The following is a 21,006-nucleotide window of genomic DNA, read 5'->3' on the forward strand; positions in this document are numbered from 1 at the left end:
ACTAAACCAGATTCCTCCAAGCCTCATCCAACCTGGCCTTAAAAACTGGTGTCTATTCTAAAAACAGCCCTGTGCCACAAGGAAGAAAGAAACATCACTTACTTTCTGAAATACCAACACCATTGTCAAGTTTTGATACAGGAAGAAACCATTTGAATTAATTTCTGGAGAATTCATGAACTTCTCCATAGAGGGGTTTGAAAACATGAAAATATTTAATCTCTGGCAAAGATCTCTTCACCTGTCTAGAAGATTTTCCTGTATCAGACAGCTCAACCAAGAGTTGAAGGCTCCACAGGCATAAGGTAAATTGATGCCACCTCCACAACCTTTCACAAGATCAAATTTAGTGCAAGAATACAGACTCATTTGCATTTTCTCAGCCTCATGGATTTTCCCTCTTTTAAAAACTGAGCTTCATATTGCCATTACTGCATGTTTCATTATCTCAAATCAGAAGGGGGAAGGAGGAAAAAAACCCCACCTACAGCTTCAGGTCTCCTAAAATGACACTTGTGAGAATCAGGAGACATCCCACTGTGTGTTTTCAGTCTGTCTAAAAACCTGAGATGGTGAGACAAGGCTGCTCCTACCTCAGAAAGGAAAAAGGGGGAAATCTGTTGGATTTTCATCAGCATCCAGCCACTCCAAAAGTCTCTCTGAGTCCAGAGCTTTTCAGTGGAATTAACCAGTGAAAACTCCCCCCACCATCACCCTTTTGATTGGTTTTTAATGTTCTCAGCTGTGTTATGTGGCTGCCTGTGGAGATCACCAATGAGGACATGTCTCACAGAGGTCCCATCTGCCAAGGGGACAAGGCCATGTGGAAAAGCTACTGCAGAACAGGAAAATACTGAATGGAGCAGAAAACGTATGTGTTGGGAAGATGCTATTAAGGGATCCAGATGGCATTGAGATGGTGTTAGGAGCAGAGCAGACAGAATTTCAGCAAGTGTGACTAATGGGCATTGGCAAGGACATGAATTTCTTTTGAATTACTGTAACTCTACCCAGTCACTAAATCCACAGAAAACATTTAGGATTTACTGGGGTTGCAGCTTGACAGCAGAAAGAAAAAGTTCAGATTTGTTCCAGCTGAAAAGGTCCTTCAGCTGTTGCCACTTAAGTCTTAAGTGAAGTTCTTTTTAAATATATTCCTTTTATTTATAGATTCTGAAATAGCAGTTTCTGCACAGTTATCACCTTCCCTCTAAAAGGTGCTAATGCCCAAATGCTGTATCCTACAGTGCAGGAACTCAATGGGTTGAGCACTGTTTCTTTTCATAGGATCTGCAGAATATAAACAATTATTATTTCAGAGGGAGCAGCACAAGGTGTGAGAAATGACAGCATTAGCACTGCTTTTATTGTCTCTCCAGAAACGATGATGCTGGGAGAGAGTTTCACATTTAAAGTTATAAAAGGTCTGACGAAATAGCACTTTGTTCTCAAGAGAAGGAGGAAAAACTGATAAAGTCTTTCAAGTTTCCAGCTGAAAATTTACTTTCCATACTAAAGAAAAATGAGACAAAAGGTATTTTTCTTAAAAGCTCTCGTTTCACTTGCAGGAGGTAAATACAGATTCAAAGGATTAATATGGATTTTTTTCCTCCTTTATGTCTCTCCTGCTTTTGTTTTCAGAAGTGAGCTCCTAACCATGGGGTCTATATGGAAATGCCTGGAGTCTCAACAGTCCATTCCTGCTCTGCTCACTCCTCTTGGTGCTTCAGTGGTTCCTCCTATTTTTCACATCCCTTTGTGACAGCAGCTGACAGGGGAGGCTGGGCTCAGCCCAGAGGAGCTGACAGGCCATCCTGTAGGTTACAGGATTTCAAAGACTACAATAAACTACAGAAACAGAAATAATTCCCTTTATAAGCTGTGGCATTTCTCTCCCCACTTTCCAGTTTGGAAGTTTGTGTTCTTCCTTCTGTTTTCTCCCAGAATTAGTTTCTGGCAGTGCTGTGTAGAAGGAAGGAGTGACAGTGGAGTTTGTGTTGTTCTCCTTAGCAGCTACATAAAATTGAGTGAACTGGTGCTGTTGAGGGTCACAGTAGGAGGATGAGCACAGCAGACCTAATCCCTTCCCATTCTGATCCCTGCTCTCCTCCAAACCCCTTCTGTTCTTTAATCACACCCACCCAGTTCACTGCAGTTGTATGGAGAGGACACATCCAGCTGAGCCACAAGGAGTGCTCTGATGTGAATCACAGCACATTCTTCCTGAGCTCCAAAGGGCTCAAAGATTTATTCTGTGTTCCTTTGAGAAGGAGCCTCTCCTGTGAAGAAAGAACTCGGCCCAGTTTCTTGAACAATGCACAGAAAATGCAAAATAAAGTCCAACCATATTCACTGACTGCTTAAGTCTAGAAACATAAGAAAAAAATCTTTATGGAGTCAATTCTGAGATTTCTCTCCACTCAGATGTGGAGTGCCTGAGAGTGCAAGGAGATGTCTGAAGCAGTAAGGAGAAAGGAACAGGGACTGGCTTACAGTGCTCCAGCAAAGAAAGCTTCTGCAGAAAGAAAATGCCTTGCACCAAGGCATTTACTGTAAGAGCTGAGCAGTGAAAAGGGTGATCAAAATCAAACAAATCCAAGCTTTGTGGAACAGCTCTGTAATCAAATAACCAGCATCAGGGCCTGGGACAAGTATTTAAATCAGCCAAAATGGATCGGTATAAAATGACAGAAAAAAAGAGTCTGGAGTTAGAACGTGGAACTGTGGCTGCTTTGCACCCACAGCTTCAGGAGCAAGAGAGATGAAAAACTAAAATATCAATGTGAAACAACTGCAGAAGCTTGGCCTCTGTGAAACAGCCTTCAGATGATGGCCAATCATTGGAAAACAGCTCTGCACCACCAACCACTACACTGGGAACTGGCCTGGATTTGGGACATACTTTGTCTGAAAGGTTTGACACCATTTTGTGAGAGGAGGAAGTGAGATTAGTAATCAAAGAAATTCCTTAAAATCAAAGAGGGAAAACGAGGAGCTTTAGGGCTACTGTTGAGCTGAATCAAACACCACAATCCCATAACAAGCAGGTTTTTGTGAGCTCCACTCATCCCTGCCCAGGAAATAGATTTTCATTCAGGGCAGAGCCAGACATCTCTATCCCCACTGCCACAAACCTGTCCCACCACGCCATGGTCTGGACTATGTGGCAGTGGCAGTCCAGCTGCTTCCCCCTACACACACTGTCCCTGAAGCTGTTCAGGTAATAGACAGCAAATGCTGTTCAGGGAAGCTAAACACCAAATTATGAGTCTTGGAGGGGAAAAGAAAGAGCCTGAACATCTCCCAGATGAAAGGGTGCTGCAGCAACACCAACAAGGGAGAGAGAGACTGGGGAGGCACTGTAGAAAAACTCTGCAAACCTGCAGGTCCCAGAAGACAGCAGACAGGCTGCTGGCTTTATTGATACACAGGCACATTATTAATCAGGAGTGACAGGTTTAATGTAGCCAAGGAGGTGCTGAATACTCCTGCAGCAGTATAAACCTCAGGTTTCAGAGGGTCCAGTGTGCCTTAGTACAGGAAAAGCCTGAATGAGTTTAAAAAAAAAAAAAAAAAGGCAAAAGTTGATGAAGACAGGTTTACCTCCCTGAAAAAGGGAAGTCATACCATTCTCTCCTTTAGCAGAACTCAAACATATGATAGAATAAAAAAAAGGAGATGTATGCCTTGGGCCTCCAGAACTATTACAGCACCTTGAGGGAACTACAGGAGCAAGTGCCCAGGATTAGGTGTACAACCCTAAAATGTATTGGAATGGCTTAGCTGAACATGTGTTATTTTCAAGCACCTCCCTCCTGCTATGGAACTGGGCTTTCAAGGCTGTAAAACAAGCTCCAGAGGCAAAGTACGAGAGCAAAGCCATAACATACAGGCCAGTAATTTCTGTTTTCTGCAAATTCTGCTTGCTGCAAAACCTTGCTTTCAGTCCTGTGAGGCAGTCACACTTTATTGTGATGGAGCTGAAAATATAAAAGAATTAAGAAGTGAAAGTCCAGCCAAAGTCTTACATCAGCTGAGAATAAAATACTCAGGAGGAGTACTTGAGAGGACCTGATTTGCCCAACTTAAATAAAAGGAACTTTATTAAACATTCAGAAACAGATGAACTTTTTTGTGCTCGGCATTTATTGTGTCACCTGCTTTGCAATGGAAGCTATAAAGGCTTTAATAAATACATGGAAAGGTTGTTTAGCTTCACTGTAGCTTTTGTAAATTCTCATGTATCCTCTGCTGAAATGCTGTTTTGTAACTTCTCTTTCACTGAATCACAACAGGTACCCCTCTGCCATCTCCAGCAATGCACAAGGGGAAACATCCCTCTTTTATCTCCAGTGCTACACATGCATCAGCAGCACAAAAGCTGGATTCTAAACCTCTTCACACACATGCCAACAGATCCTGTATTTACAGTCGAGATTTGGTCAAAATAACAAATAAACAGTAAGGCTATTTCCACAGGAAATCAGTCAAGAGGGGGAACAGTGATTCAGGAGCCAGGCTTATGAATTAAATGACAGCAAAAGACCACAAACCTCAGAAGAAAAGAGCCTGAAGCCTCCCAAAAGATAGCAAAGCTTATAAAGTATCTAAATGCAGGACAGATCATGGGCTGAGTGTTTCTGCTAATGCTTCATGGGGTTCTCATGTCCATAAAAACTGGTGAGAAAGTAAAACTTGTGCTCAGAAAAAGAACAACCTACTTCAGGATACAAGGAAAATATGTTTTGATCATCACCCCATTGCCTGAAGAGCAGGCAGCCTATGCACACAGGCAGTCTGTACACATAAAATTCATGCACTATAGCACGGTGAGCTCCTGTGCCTGCTGCTCCACCAGGTGATGACAAAAACCATAGCAGGCAGTGAACTACCCCAGGCATTTCCCTTCTCATTAGTTCCACCAAAAAGAGTGGAATCTGCTCAGCCCTCCCCTTGCTTTGCCTACCTGAGTGTGTCCACCTCCTCCTTGGTGATGACAGTGCTCTGCTCAGCCGTGCACTGCTGAGACTTCAGGACCTTCATCTCCACCTCCAGCTGCAGGAGACAAAAGGCATTAGTTCCTGCAGCACTGCTAAGGGCACACACAAACAGCAAAGGGAGCAGGAAACCATGAGGTTCTGCACAGGTCAGACTTCTCATAATACAGATGCAAAGCACAACTCCTCTCATGTTGAATGTCAAAACCTCACAGAACTCTCCTTCCCTTTGCAATTCCTTGTGCCTTTCCTGACATTCTCTCCACATTAGATGAGGCACAGAAAGTTGAATGTTACTAGCAAAGTTTCTGCTTCTCTTTCAGGTATTTCCCCTATTTTCCCCCATGGATAATGGGATGCAGAAGACTCTGTGTGGCATTATGAACTTGCTGGGACCTGAGGTTCAGTGTTGATAGTTCAACCTCACTCAATTCCTCCCCCAGAAGAAATGAACCACAGGATTACACTGTCTTGTCCACAACAGCTCTGAGACACATGCATTGAATCCAAAAGACTGGGGAATATTTCCAGCACTTTCCAATATACACTTCTAGCTCTAGCTGCTCAGGTAGCTCTGGCTGAACAAACAAACATATAAGAATATTTTCTGCCTCCGGCTTTGTTTGGGTAGGAACTCACAAGAAAGTACTGCAAAACTCTACAGACATGAGAATTTCTTACCCACACTCTACAATTCCCAGACTTGTAGCAGTCTGGATCCCTAATTCAGAGTTCATGACAAGGCACAGATTGATAAACTCCATATGTTACCTGTTTCTAAACCCCTCGGAAAATGATTTATTTTGAAGTGTAAGCAGAGACAAACTACCTAGAGGATACTCAAAACTTCTGCTCCAACACCTACTCCCAGCTTAGACCTTCTTCACATACTCATCCTTGAGATTCTGGACTTCCTTTTGTCATCTGTCTTTTTACCACCTGTCGACTAATTCCCCTAATAAATCTGTTGACTGAAATGATATTTTTTTCACCCAGGAGGAAAAAAATAAGCAATCCAGCCTTAATTATAAATGCAAAACTTATGACCACAGAGAGTTCAGCGCTCAGCATCAGGGAAATAATCCATTAATATACCATTCCCTGCAACAGCATAGATTAGACTTGTAGAGCAAAATCACATTGCAAGGGCAAACTTCTGGAAGCCTTTTGCAGAAACTCTCCAATTTTACAAGAAAAAGGAGCATCTTGTCATGGACAGTCATATTGCTCAGACAGAACTGAAGTTCTGACATGCCACCTCTTTGCCCTTCCATACTTACCAGAAAAGACAGGCAGAGCATGGCAGTGCTGTTGGCAGGAAAGAGCTGATAATAGATGGTTGGATTATGCTCCCACCTCCTTCTGACACCACAGGAACAGAGCAGAAGGAAGCACCAAAAAATGGTTTAATCTAATTCCCCCTGACACCCCAAAAAGCCCTGCATTCTCCCCCTCCCTGTCAAGAAACATCTAGGAATAAAAAATAAGCAAAGGCCCACCTGCATCATCAGGCTGTACAAATGTTAATGCATATTAGCTGCCTGATAAGATTATCACAGCCAGAAATGCTTCCCTCAATTTTCTGATTACTGAGCTTATCTCTCCCAGCTCAGCCCATCACAGATGGCTGGGGATAAAGCAAGCACACCAGATAATTCCAGGAATGTGAATAAAAGGTACTGGGATGAGGAGTAGGCTTCAATTCCAACCTACTTCTAGCAGGAAAACACTCATTATGCCTCCTGTTTCCCATGTCTGCTGAAGCCTGGGTGTGTTTGCTGTTTGGAGTTTGAGGATGCTTTCTGGGACGAGTGAGGGCAGCATTGAAGATGGAAGGGCTGGTGAGTTATTTAACTGGCTAAAAGGGCTCAGCCTCAGCCAATGTGGTATCTGCTCACCCCCATAGATAAATCACAGCCACCGTCTCAGGGGACAAGGGGGACATTCCTCACAGATGGGTGAGGAATCTGCATTTGGGATCTGGGGGTTCTTGTGGTGGCTGCACAGAGAGGGGAAAAACCAGAGTGTGTGACAGGAAAAGGAGATGGGAGAGTGAACACACATGAGCTTGTGGGAGCTTGTGAGAAACATCTCACTTGATACAGAGCAGTGACAAATTAGTGCCAGGTTTGCTCAGGATGAGATTCTGTTGGGTTTCTAAGAATAAGCTGCTGAAGGAAAATGAGGAGGAAAGGGCACAAGGGCTGTAAGGGCATTTCATCTCATTTTTATGTCCTCCCAATTTGCAAGACTCCCTGGACTGAAAATCTGATGTGCCTGAGGTGAGAAGGGACAGGAGGACACAGTGATTTCGCTACAGATGAAACTGGCTTGAGGAGTGAGATGTTGACAGACCTGCTCCCCAGAACTAGGACTAAAACTACTGGAGAATTTAAAGTTCAGCCCAAGACACAATTTTGTGCCACAGGAAACTACTGGCATTCAGAGCTCACTAATTGTGTAAAAAATAAGAAAGCAAAACAATTAAGGTAATAAATACTTCATTCAAAATGTGTAGTTTCCAGGTTTCATGCCTAGCAGTCATTAGGAAAACATCCTTTACTGCCAATCTCACCAAAGACATTATCATATTCAGATATTAATAATGCTCTTTATTATTATGTTGTTAATGTCTTTTCCAGGACAAAAACAGTTAATTGAGATGAGATGGAGCGGATTACTCCTGGGACTCAATTCTGCTTTTCTGAAGGCAATAGAGTGCAAGCAGCAAGACAAAAAAAGAATTAAGAGAATGGCTAAAAATAAGGAATCTGTTGATAAAGCCCAAGAGGTGAGGAGCTTTCCAAGATCATTCCCTTTGACACAGCCTCAGGACAGCTCTGGGAATAGGTGATGAGCATGAAACAATTCACCATAGGGGCAGTTTGTATCTTCCTGTCCACTTGTCCTCAGTATCTATGCCTAAGAACAGACTGAAGAAAACATAAGGAAAGGAAGATCCAAACCCCTCCTGCTGCTTTCTCTGCCCAATTCCCATCACATCCCTTTTCCTAAATTAATTTCCAGTCCTGGTCTCTTGTTCATCAGATGCCACTTTCAGAAGGCATTTTCAAACCAACTCACTATTCCTAGCTAAACTCTTCCAATTTTTATCAATAATTTTATGTGACTAGCTGAGTTAGACTTTTATTGCTTTGAATACATTAAACTAGTAGAAGTCATTACCAAGCAGAGAGGGGGAAAGGGCTGCTCAAATTACAGCTCACTGATGTATCCCCCCATTCCATACCAAACTACCCAGGTCAGCCCTGATCTTTTAGCTGGCATTGAGAGCAGACAGGGAACATGGTTGTGAAAATACAGCATTGAACCTCTTGTCTTGAAAGCTGCACAAGAAGGACCCAAGGACCTACATCCTCTGCAGCAGTTTGAGGGATTATATCACCAAGGATCAGACCCCCAGAGATATTCCCACCCTACAGAGCACATTAGCAACTTGAAAAGAAACCAAGCTGTTAGTTTAATGGTTTTTGAAGTTACCTAAGGTTTTTATGATAAGGCAGAATAATGAGTAATATCAGAGCCCATGGATGAATAAAACACATGAACAGGTACTTAGTATTTTGAGGATGTGTTGTTCTCTTCTCAAAATATACTGGTGTCCCTTGTTCTTAACCTAAAATAATCCCATTTATCCTGAGCTATTTTATCTCTTTCAATTCTTAAGCATGAATTCCAGCACAGCATTATTACTCTCAATAAAAAGTGATCAGGACACATACAGGATATAGACTAATTTTAGAATGTCCATTGTCAGAAATATGCAAGTGCCCCAAAAGATGAAATGCAAATAATTCTTCCAAAATAAGTACTGCCATCATTATTTACCAAGGGAGAAAGAGAGGAAGGAAGAATATGGATGCATTTTCATCTAGTATTTAATTATATGAAATATCATTCTTCTTTCAGCCTTACTTTTAAACCTGCCTGGACAAGATTCCAAGAAGGTGGTTCTACTCCAAGTGTTAATGACATAGCAAACACCCACAGCAGGGTAAGAAATAGGTTCCTCACTGCTTCTTTCTTCTGTAGCAATTCTTTAAAGACATATGAGATGAGAGGAAAAATAAAATTATAAATTCATCTCCTGACAGCTAGAAGAAACAGAACTTTAGAGAGTTGATTTTCTTGGTATATTTCTGGCATTTCTGACCCATACGTGTCCCCTCCAAGCAAGCACCTTGAGTTTCTGCAATGCCATGGACCTGTTGTTCCTCACACTCAACTCCAGCAGGTTTCAGCATGATTGAGAAGAGCTTCCCCAGAGCCTCCCACTGACCACTGTTGTCCACACCCCATTTTCAGAGTGAGGCTTATCACAGGTCAGATCAGTCAGCCTTGAAAACCGTATTTACAAACTTCTGAAAGTTCTAAACATACTGCGCAAAAGAATGGTCAAACCTCTGTTCAGGTGACTTATTTTGGGTAGTAAAGGACTCAAAATCTAAAGTATTTCAACTCACTGCCAAAGTAGGATTTGCATGTTGAAAAAAAAAAAATGGGGGCTGGTTTACTCGCCCACATCTACTCGCCCACATCATGTACACACATTTCACAGAACACATGCTGGAGACACACAGTTATTATTTGAATAATGAGTGCATTTTAGTGAGGGGCTGATACAGCAATCTTATCCTGATGAAGTGTGTCTGCACGTCATTCAGCATTTTTGGAACTGTAAAAAGCAGGAAATGCTGAATCCATTATAAATGTCTAAAGGTTTATTTAACAATGGGCTGATGCAACATCCTTTGAAAGGCCTTCCTCAGCAAAAGAGCTGATTTTGAACAGCAGAGATAAATGGAAACTGAATTGCACAGAGCCAGCATGGAAAGGTGAATTGAGAGGTTGTGTTGGACTACAAGTCTCAACACAATTCAAGGAGCTATTTCAGTACATAAATATTTAAAATGTATGAACACCAAGCAGACTTGGAAAGGAAGAGTGTACACTAAAATAGACAAGAACAGAGAACGGGGACCCCGGGTGTGACCCATACTCTGGGGTCTGAAAACAGGCAAACCAGCACCTTGACATGACAGTGGTGCCATTTGTCCTTCTCTCCACTGGATGTAGCAGATTAAAGAGCTTCTCTACCTCTTCCCATAAGGCAGCACAGCAAGCTTGGTGCTGTCTACAAGTTTATAAATCTGGCATCAAAAATCCAATATACATGAAACACCAGTGAGTTTAATTTGGGTGTCCAGCAATACCACAGAGTAGTAAGACACCATGCTGAGCACTTCAGAGATCATTCTGCTCAGCAAAAACACCACCACCTCTTCCATATGCCCATCCCCCTGGCATTCCAAAGGGCTGTTCCCCCAAAACATCTGCAGAAGCACACAGAGGGAGAACTAAGCCTCACCAGATTTCCTAGTGAACTTTACTCTTATTCACAAAATAGGACTGTACTTGTAAAACAAAATATTGCCTGCCATTTAGAAACAGGCTAAGCAGCCCAGGATTAGTTGGTACATTTTCTTGGGAAAATTAAACCTTGATGCCATTGTGAAACAAAAGCAATAAAGCCAAAGAAAATCAGATATTCAACAAAAAGTGGTTTAGAACTACCCATCTCCCACTTGGCTGAAGAAAAAAATATGTGGTTTTTTTTTCTCTTGGAAGATGAAGGCTGGCTGGATCACAGTCACCAGTCTCTAGGGGTTCCACCATCTGTAAGAAACTTGCTGTGCTTTTATCACTGAGAAGTCAGGGCTAGGAGCAACCTCTCAGCAAACACTTTCCTAAAAATGTACTCATGCATATATATTATTGTTGATACACACACACACTGGGAAATGGACATATGCTGACTTCTGCTTCTCTCCAATACAGTCTGGATTGTGGCTTTTCTCCTCCTGTTGCAGTAAAAAGAGAGCAATTTTTCAAGTTTATACCAAATGTCATTCTATTTCATTTCCAAATATAATCTCCCAGAGAGAAGGTTCACTTGCCCTATTTCCAATCTCTAAAGTTAATACACAAATTTATATTCCTTTCTCCCACTTGCTCTCCTGAATTAAGAGGTGTAATTACTAGGAACGCTTGCTACAAACGAATGGAGTGCCAGGGGAGAAGGAGCTGTCAGGGCTGGACGTCTGCAGCAGCCACCCTCCCCTCTCCCCCATCCCTGGAGGACCCTGCTTTTGAGGCACTTTCTGTCTTTCCCATTAGCAGGAGTAGCTCACACACAGGAGCAGATGACAACCTCTCCCTTTCCAGCCAGGGCAATCATAAGGGACAAAATTACAAAATTAACTTCAGCCTGCCAAGCCCACTGGTTCTTGCCAGGATGATTCCACCCCAAACCCACCTTTTGCCCCTCCTCAGCTCTGCTGACCTCTCAGGCAACATTGAGTTCCTTAAGAGCAGCAGAGAAATGCAGATCCGTGATCTAAAAATTCAGCCCCAGTCTCATCACTCTCCCCCCTTCCTCATACCCAGCACCCTCTCCAAAGGAAGATTGATTATTATAATCAGACTTAGCTCTGACACAGCATTTGCATTTTCAAAGCACAGCATAGTCATTAACTAATTCATCTACCCCAAGGGAGCCTTAACGAGCATTCACCTCTCTCCCCTCTGATTCCCAATGCTCAGGCAGCCTGCAGCTTGCCTTCCAACATCTCCCCTCCACACTGTGTGGCACCAGCACAACTTGGGGAAACTCCAGCCAGGCTCAGCGAGCTGAACTCAGCCCTGCTGCAAATGAACAAGAGGACAAATGCACAGCCAGCCTATTTAAACCAGCCACTCTGTGGTTTCCATACCTAATCCCAGCAGGACAGGGTATGGCAGGAAACTTTGTTCTGCAAAATAAGGCAAATGCCACATGGGTCCCAAAATGGCCCAAACCTGAGCTGCCTGCCCAGCTGCAAGAACGTGAAGAAGGAATCACCATCACATCACACCCCCAAAGCCCCAAATTCCTCCTGCACAGCTCATCCAGCAAACTCTTCCTTAAACACCTACAACACACCTTTGCTCCATGAGTCCTGCCCCTCTCAAGTGTCTTCTCACATCCCAACACCACCAGATGCCCATCATTCCCACCCACCTTCCCTGGTGCTGTATTTATTTCTGTTTAGTAATCTGGGATGGGTGCAGGACATGACTCTGGAAATAAGCACTTCTATATTTCAGATGGATGGAAGCTGGCTCAGAGCTCAAAATTAACAAACTTGGGAAGTTCATGGGGAAGAAGAGCAAACATCTTGTACAAGAGACACACAGAGCAAGGCAACTGAAGATGTTAATTTAAACCCATGAGTTTATTCAAGTATAATTACACATTTCAACCCTCACTCCAAGAAAGGAGCAGACAAGGAATCTCTTCCTCTCAGCCTGTCCTGCCCACGCTCACAGGCATTGCTATGAGACCTCACTGCCACTGCTTGACAGCAAAACACCTTTGACAGCTCCACATCCAAAACCTCTCTCTTTGCTCTAACAGCTCATTCTGAAGAAGGATCACCTAATTTCCATGTTCATTCAGCTCAGAGCTCTCTGCTGTTATCAGCCTTGCTCCACCACTTCCACCAGGCGTGTAGATGACTGTTTCCTTTAATTACTACCGAAAGCTCCTCCCAGCCAGGGAGAACAAAACAGCTGGTGTCCATGGAGAGAAGGCAGCTCTGGAGTAATTAGCCTTAACTGGCTGACACCTCCTACCCATTACTCCTGGTTAGAACAGCAAAACACAGAATAAGAGCCTGTTTAGGGAACCTGTCAAGGTGCCAGACTGGATGTGCCATGTCCCTGCCCAGTGTAGCCGTGGTGCTGGCACAATGGAGTTGTCTGCTCTTGAGAAGAGCATCACACAGATCACTTCTTTCATGCAGGAATAGGCATATTTTGTCAGAATCAAGTCTTCTAGCAGCTATAATTTACAGGCAAAGCAACAAATAAATCTGCAAAGATGTCATACCTCCTCCGTACAGAGTTTGAATACAGTTTGTTTCCTAAAAATATAGCCTCGAGGAGTTTCCTGAGCATTCAGTCAAGAATTCTCATCAAACAGGGGCTTGTAATCCCTCCTCTCACTCCCCCCCATCAGTTTTCTTGTTGAAAAATCATCACATAATAACCAGTCAGAGAAGAATCTCTGCAGTTACCAAGCATCTAGGAAGATCAAAGGGGAAAGAGAAATCCAACATCCATTTTTGTTTCTTTGTTTTCTAACACAAATACGGTGGAATCAATCCTGCTTTAATAAAGTAAAGAGAGCAAAGGAGCCTTCACTGAGTGCTTGAACTTAATCTTCTTTCTCTTGCTCACATGGAACAACACACAGCCTGTGGTTTTAGGAACAGCTCTCTCTCTCCTGCTGCAGCTCCAGACCAATTTTGCAGTTCACTACAGCTGGGAGCACTGTTTGCTGGCACATCTTGGCAGGGGCCAGCAGAGCTGCCTGCTAAAGCTGCTCTCTGAACTCCCAGGGCTGGGAAATGTGAGGATGGGGCAAGGGGCCCAGCTATGTGAAAGCAGCAGCTCTCCTGACAGGGCCTCCCAGTTGCTTTAAAGGAAGCTGCAGAAGAAGCCTTGCTCCCCAAACCCTACCCAAAGAACAGGTTAAGTAGAGCAGGTTGAATATTTTCTAGCTAAATGACCCATCCTGAGATTAGCCTGGGACAAAAGCAGTGGGATTTAATGTATAAGAAGTGAGCAATCTCTCTCCTGGTGCCAAAACCCAAAGGTCACAGGGCCCTGCCAAGACTGCTCTGCCCATTTCAGCCTCTGGGATGATGCCTGCAGGGCCCTTCAGTTGCCAGCAGCAGTCATGGAGTGAAAGGCAAACAGCAACTCCCTCTCAAATACCATATGTTCAACTCTGGTGCCAAAGCACAAACCTGGCATTTTAACCTTTGGTGAACATGTTCTTGCTGCCACCAACAATAAGCTCTGAGGCCCAGCTCAGAGGAAAGGTGTGCTGGATGTGCAGTGATGACATTAGCACTGAACACAGCACTAACAGGACAGGGCCTGGCAGGAGCTAGATTTTATACAGCCAGTCTTTAGAGGTTAATGAAATATTCATAAATAAGTTAAAATTCTCCTGACAAGCCAGATCCTGTAATACAACAAAGAGTTGTCAGCCTCAATTAAGCAATTCCAGAGGTAGGGCTCTGCCATTCATTATTTACCAAGAGGTCATAGGAAGAATTCTGCTCTATGATCTCCTTGTCTCTGTGGATAAATTGGATTTTACAGCTCCTGCTGGAGGACTCTGCTGCCCTGACAGACCCCAGCCTGCCCCAACTACTACCTACCCCCAGCAACCATCAGGCAAAGGCAAGAAACACTGGGAACAAGCTCTTCTAAGGACTCAGACACAAAAAGACTGAAAACAAATGATGTAACAAGCTGATTAGGCCGTCAGTGTAAGGACTAAGTCTTGAAACTTAAACTTTTTTTAAGCCTTTATCTCCCTTTTTGTATACACAAAGCCAGCCCCAGGCAAGAAGAGAAGTATCCAGCACCTTTGATCTGCAGGCACATCCTCTGAACATGCCCTCCATGGCCCCCCCAGATCCCAGAGCTGGAGAGCTTCACATCCCCCTGCATGTTCAGAACAAGCTGTGCTTACAGAATTGGATCTCTTGCATCAGATCTCTGAGGATGCTCCTCTTCTGATGCAGGCACAGCTTCCCAGAGCTGTGGAAGCAGGAGGAAACCAGTCTCCAACCTTGTTACAAGGAAGCTGTAGATCAGTTATTATTTTGTCCTGTTATAACACAATTGTCCAACAGCTCCAATTCTTCCTTTCCCTCTCTGGACATGCACTGGCACTTCATGCTCCTTCTACAGCTCCTCCAAGCTGCCTTTTAGGAAGGCAGAAAAAAGGAGCAGAAATGTCAGAATCCTACAGGTATCCTGGACCTCTCACCTGGTTTTCTCAAAGTGCTGAACATAATGTAGAGCCCCTGCATTCTCCAGGAAATTGTAGTTCAGATAAATGGAACCAAGTGAGTCTGAGGTAGCCCATAAACAACATACAGGTTCTGTAGAGATGAATGAAGCCTGGAAAAGCACAATTCCTGCATGTCTATTAAATAGCCCTTTTACATCTCCAGGTGTGCCTAGTATATTAAAGCCTCTGACAGTATCCCTATCCTGTTCTCATTTAACCAAGTAACTCACTGTAACTCAGATTTTAGGGACAACAGTGACACTGACAAGGACCACTCCAGCTGCAGCACCCTCTAAACAGGTCAACTACTCACTTTTCTCCTCTGCTCAACAACTGAAGAGAAAAAAATGTCCCCACTTCTCCCTTTCCAGTCCCTGTTCCTGTTATCATCATGCCTGTCAGTACAGCTCAGGTTTTAGGGGTACACCTGTGGCATGGAGGCCACCCCAAATGATGGGCTGGGAATTAGGGCAATGTCCATGAGTCCCATCTGAGCTGGAATTGCTCTTCAGGTCTGGGTGAGACCATTTACCCCCAGTCTGGCAGCACCTGTCCCATAGGGAAGGGCAGCAGGAAAGCAGCTCTTCACTTCAGGCAGCCACACTTCTTCCTCCTGACAGTGCTAACCTCGTGTCAGCTCTTATCCCATTGGAAGAGCAAATGAAAACAATCCTGCTGAAACCAAACAGTGCTGCAGTGTCCCATAAAACTTCCACCTTAATGGATCCAACAGCAGGTTCATTTGTGTAATGGGACTTTTAAACAGACCGTTTATTTCTTTTTAATTTGAAGGGAATGTGCTATTTGATCCCATGTGCCCGGCTAGATTTTTAAAACAGAGATAAACCAGGAGAATTGACTCACTAAGTCTCTGCTTCTCACCTAATTAAAACAGCATTGAGATAGTAAGGTGCAGAGGTGCAATGCTGATCACCTCTCCAGCTTACAGCAGTTTGGCAGCTCTCATCCACCAGGACCCCAAGGATTCCTCCACTCTCCCTGCTTTGCCCACAGTCATGTGCCACAGATGTTTCTGATGGTGCCACGCTTTTGTGTGTAGAACATGAATTTTCCAAGAGGGAACACACAGCAGGTGCAACACACCAACTGAGGCTGTTCATCATTCCCCAGGCTAAGAGAGGGAGAAAAAAAATAACCTTGTCTGTGTACCTCAGAGCTCACTATATTCCTACCCCGTGGGGAATAGCAGGGACCAGTTTTAATGTAGTTGTTTACAACAGGCACTGAGAGCTCTCTGCCAGGGAAAGGGAAAGGACAAGTGTACTCCCATCCCTCTATTTGAGGCTTCACTCCACCTTCAGAACCAAAACTGCACAGCAAAAACAGGGGGAAGTCTCAAAATAGGGCATCAATGATTCCTGCACAATCATCCCCCTCTTCTAACAACTCGTCATTCAGAATTTACAGGATCACACGATAAGGTGAAGAATTATATAAACACTGTGAAGTAAACAAGCAACAAATGGCTCTGCTGAAGTAAAACTAAAACTACCTGATAGAGAAAAAGATGTCTCAGACACATTCAAAACAAACAAAATTCAATGAAGGCCTTTGGTCTAAAAATACAAATGCACAAACACAATTACTGAGACCACAGAGGCTTTACCACAGAGGAGCATAAACTGATCAGAAAGAGGAAACTACATGAAAACAGCAGAAACAGCACAGAATTGAAATGTCAGAGTGCAAGTCCCCAAAGAGCCCCTACAAAATGAGTCTTCCTCAGCCAGAAACCTGAGAGGAGGACAGAGTGGGGCAGATGGACTGATCCCAGGATGAACATCAGCACTGTGTGGCACTGGCAGTGGGTGATGACCTGGATACAGCTCAGCTCTTCCACCACAGAAGTGGAAGAGGTTCCTGCCTCTGCTCCATGATCCTGTAGAAGACACTTCTGCAATGCTGGAACATCACCTGGAATGATGGGACCACTCTGATTACTCATCTTCAAAGGAGAGATGGAATCAGGAAGAGATTTAAAGCATGCTGCAAGATTCATGAGGAAACTGAAGAACCTGTTTTAAGAGAAGGCTGCAAGAGCTTGATTTGTTTAACCTAGACAAATGAAAGGCTGGGAGAGAACAATTGTTCTCTATAAATATGTCACAGCATAAATATGAGGGAGGAAGAACAGTCACTGTGGTTTAAGGAGAATATTAGCACAAGAAAAAAATGGATATTAACTGCACATATATTTTCAGTTGGAACTGGGAAGATTTCAGCTATCAGAGCAGTCTTCCCATGACAGTAATGGTACAAACAACCAAAGCAGTTTCAAGACAAGCTTGATAAATTTATGGACTGAGATATATACTGAATTTGCCTCAGTTACTGAAGGACTGGACTTTATGATCTGAAAGTCCTCTTCCAGTCTTCTGTTACTATATCATTTCATTCTGGATTAGCTTCTTTTGCTGTCTCTCTATAACCAGGTTCATGCTTTTCAATCTGATTTGAGAAGTGATATTTCTCTAAGATTGCCTTACTAAAACTATTCACCCTGCTGCTCAGCTGAGTGCCATGCTGCTCATCTGTCTTGGCTTTGCTGGCCTCACATAAAGTGTTAGGATAAAATCTGTCACATGGGAAGGAGATTTGCTGTCACCTGCTAAATCAATTCAGAAATTATGTAATACACTTTTGATAGATGGAGACTTCCTGCACCAGTCAGTTGTCTCCTGCCCTCCCAACCTGTTGGTTCTAAAGATGTTCCAGCAAAGCTTCATTTTTATTTATAACTACTGTGGTTCAGCCCTCTAATCCCACATTTAATTGCCTTCCTGTTACAGAAAATACAGAGAATTTACATTTCCACTAATGAACACCACTTTTGTTCTTGTTCTCAGTCTGTTGTATTTCTTGCTTTCTGTTCAGTAACTTTTAAACAAGAATTAAATTAGCTCTATTGGCCATTAATCCAGGGCAGGTATTCCTACACTAAAGTTCCTATTTTTTCCTATTATGATTGTCTTACCTGTAAATTAAAAACACAGGTAATAACTTTTCCATGTTGCCTTCCAGTTAACAGCTAGTTCCCACCTACATCCAGCTCAGTGTTCTCTGAGTTTATTTCCTTCATGTTTATTTCTTTTCTCTCTCCATTTCTACCCCTGATAACCATCAGTGTAGGCAGTCACTGACATTTAAGTTAATCCTAAACATTATGATTTCATCAGACTGAACACATGATTGGCTCTTTAACTATTGCTGACCTGCTGCTCTTAAATAAAGGTCTCCCCTTCTCTGCAAAGGGTTAACCAACACTTTTCCCCAAGGCAAGGGGTGTTGATTATATTAATTTTAAGGTGTCTTTATTCCCTCTGTAAGGACACTCAATTTATGCCATTCATTTGGTGACAGCTGCATTCTTGGACTTCAAATCTTCTTTACCTCCCACCCTGCTAAGCAATTCCTCTGATTCTTATATCCATCCTTTTTAATCTGCTGGAGGGTGAAATTTAATTTGTTCCAAAGAGCAGTCTATAGATTTCAGAGCCCACATGGGCCAAGCTGTCTTTTGAAGATGAAAGCCAAAAGATGCCCAAAGCACCTCAGGGTAATGAAAATACAGGTGATGCTTTTTTAATACCAAGCCAACTTCCCTCAGGGATTAATGATGGAGAACAAAAAAATCTTGACATGAATGCCCCCTGCTACAGAACCAGACTGGAAGAAAGAGTAAGATCAGAGAGCAGAGCTGTTGCTTGGATGGCAAGCTTGAGCCAAACAATCTCCTCCTGTCTATAAAGGGATATGAAAAAGGAAAATGAAAATTACAAAAACAAACACATCTTCTGTTTCCCTCCCCTCAGGGAGGGAAAGAAAAATAATATAACAAACAAGAAGGCATTTTCCACAAATAATATTTTGGTGTGAGTGAAGCTCTCCTTCAGCTTTAGGCCAGTAGAACACTAAACTAACATACCATGAGAAATAACATCCTGGGACCACAGATCAGGGAGCTGTGTGAACTCTGAGCAACCTCCTTGCACATCCTGCAAATAAAGATACTGTAGCACCAGCCCCAATAAAGAAAACTTCCAGTGCTGATCAAATTGTCAGAAAAGTGCACATTCATACAAAATAAATGCAAACAACAAACATTCAGCAAATAAAAGACAGAAAAACCCCATGGATCTCTGGGGCAGCTCAGTGACCTGAGCCCTATTAAGAGTGGTGACTCTTATGTGTCTTATGGGCACACACTGTTCCCTTAGAGTATGAACATGCTTAAACTGTGGGGAAAAAAAAGAAAAATGTATAAGTGAAGGGTTAGAGGGAGAGGAAAATCAAAGTTTCATTGTTAATTACATAGCACAATGATAAGGGTAATTTTTCTTAAATCAAAAAATAAATTCTAGGTTCAAGTTCCCTGAAGGATATAAAATATTAGAGGGTTTTTTATGGTTGTAATCACAAACTCATTTCTCCAGCCACTACTGGCCGTGTCTAATTAGGGCAAAGTATGTTAATGATACAGAGGCACAGCCCAGAGATGTCTTCAGTTGCAATATTAATTGCATTTAGGGAAAGAGGCATGAATTGTGCTTATACAAGCTAATTAGTATGGGTTTGCTAATTAATACTGGAAAGTCAAACTGCCTTTGTCTTGTCAACTGCAATTAACTGAAGACATTTAAATTTCCTTTTTTGTTGTTCCTTCAGTAGCACGCTCACTTTCAGTTGACAAGCAAAGAATCCCTGCACTGGAGCAGTGAGAACAGCCACTCCATATCACTGGTAGCCCATTTTCCTCTAGCAGGACCTTGTGCTCTGGCCTGGCCCAGGGCTCCTTATCACACACACCACCCTTCCTCTGCCATTGTCCCTGGGGACACAATTCCCTGAGCTTGTCCTCAGAGGAGAGGCCCTGAGTGTGCAGACACTGTTGTATTGAGGCCATGATCCCATCAGACTTATCCCATGAGTATTGAACTTTTAAATATTGCTATGTAAAGAATGACTCATTTACCAGGGCACCAGAGATGCCCCCACTGATAGAAAGAAGTCCTTGGTTCTCTCAGTCAGGTGCTATCAGCCAGTGCCCTGGAGCCAGAGCCCAGCTCTTCATGTCCAGTGCCCCAGGGAGGGTGGCAGAGCCATTGGAGCTCTTTGGGGTGGCAGCAGAGATGCCACCTGCACAGAGGTTTGTCCCAGAAGCAGCCCAAAGGACTCATCACACTGCACCTGCACCTGACAGGTGTTTGTTCCATTTCACTCAGAGCCTGTTTGCAGAAGATCTGATGAAAAGCAATATCCACATCTGTCAACACCCAGAGCAGGACAAGCCCTTCAGCATTCCCAGCTCAGCATCAAACTGGGGCTGGAGGCTCACAGCTGAAGGGGATGAAAAGGAAGGTGAGAGTCCAGCAATCCAAACAAGGCAAATAATTTTGCTGAAGTGTCAAATTTAAAGGAGTTAAAAATCAGGCCATCCAGGTGAGACACTGATCTGGGGAGGGGAGAAAAAAAAACACATAAAGAGCATTTTGCTGGATGGCAGGAGGAGAGTGGAGCTGGTGGCATATCCACAGAGCCTATGGCAGGCAGCTAGGGAACAGCCCCATCCAAAGGGGACAGACATCAGTCACCATCAACCCTGCAGGAGACACAAAGCGTCAACAACTTTTCCTACCAGGGAGTTTTTGACTGGGGATGCAGAAGAATCATCTACCACCAGTGAAAAGGAAGAGCTAAACTGTTGGGTTTTCCCTCAAAAGGGGAAAAGATGGGGAAAAAAAATATATGTCTTTTCCTCTGTATGAATCAATTCTCCTGTATTTACTGAATCAATTCAAGCTTCTGAATAAAGCCCACACCTCACAATCTGCAATCCATGGTTAAAGAATCACAGAAAACAGCCTGTTCATGGGAGGCTGATGTAAGAGGTAATGGAAGATCACAAGACCAGCAGTTTTCCACTGAGAAACCCATGGGAATAGGCAGTGAACACTGACTGCAGCTTTATCCTCTGATGGATGATGCACAACACCAATTAATGCTTTAACACTGGAAGTTCCAGCCTCTCCAGCCCTCTTAATACAACAGCTTTTC

At 43.3% G+C, this 21,006-nt stretch overlaps 1 protein-coding gene across 1 annotated transcript in view; it reads right to left on the reverse strand.

Annotated features, from left to right (window-relative positions):
* MAD1L1 (mitotic arrest deficient 1 like 1) overlaps positions 1-21,006 on the reverse strand; it is a 348,568-nt gene that overhangs the window by 157,645 nt on the left and 169,917 nt on the right. The window contains exon 14 of the mRNA XM_030229927.2: positions 4,967-5,055. Coding sequence (XP_030085787.2) covers positions 4,967-5,055 — 89 coding nt within the window. The remainder of the gene's footprint in view (positions 1-4,966; positions 5,056-21,006) is intronic.

The sequence above is a fragment of the Serinus canaria genome, chromosome 14, assembly GCF_022539315.1.
Source record: "Serinus canaria isolate serCan28SL12 chromosome 14, serCan2020, whole genome shotgun sequence".
Lineage (NCBI taxonomy): Eukaryota > Metazoa > Chordata > Aves > Passeriformes > Fringillidae > Serinus > Serinus canaria.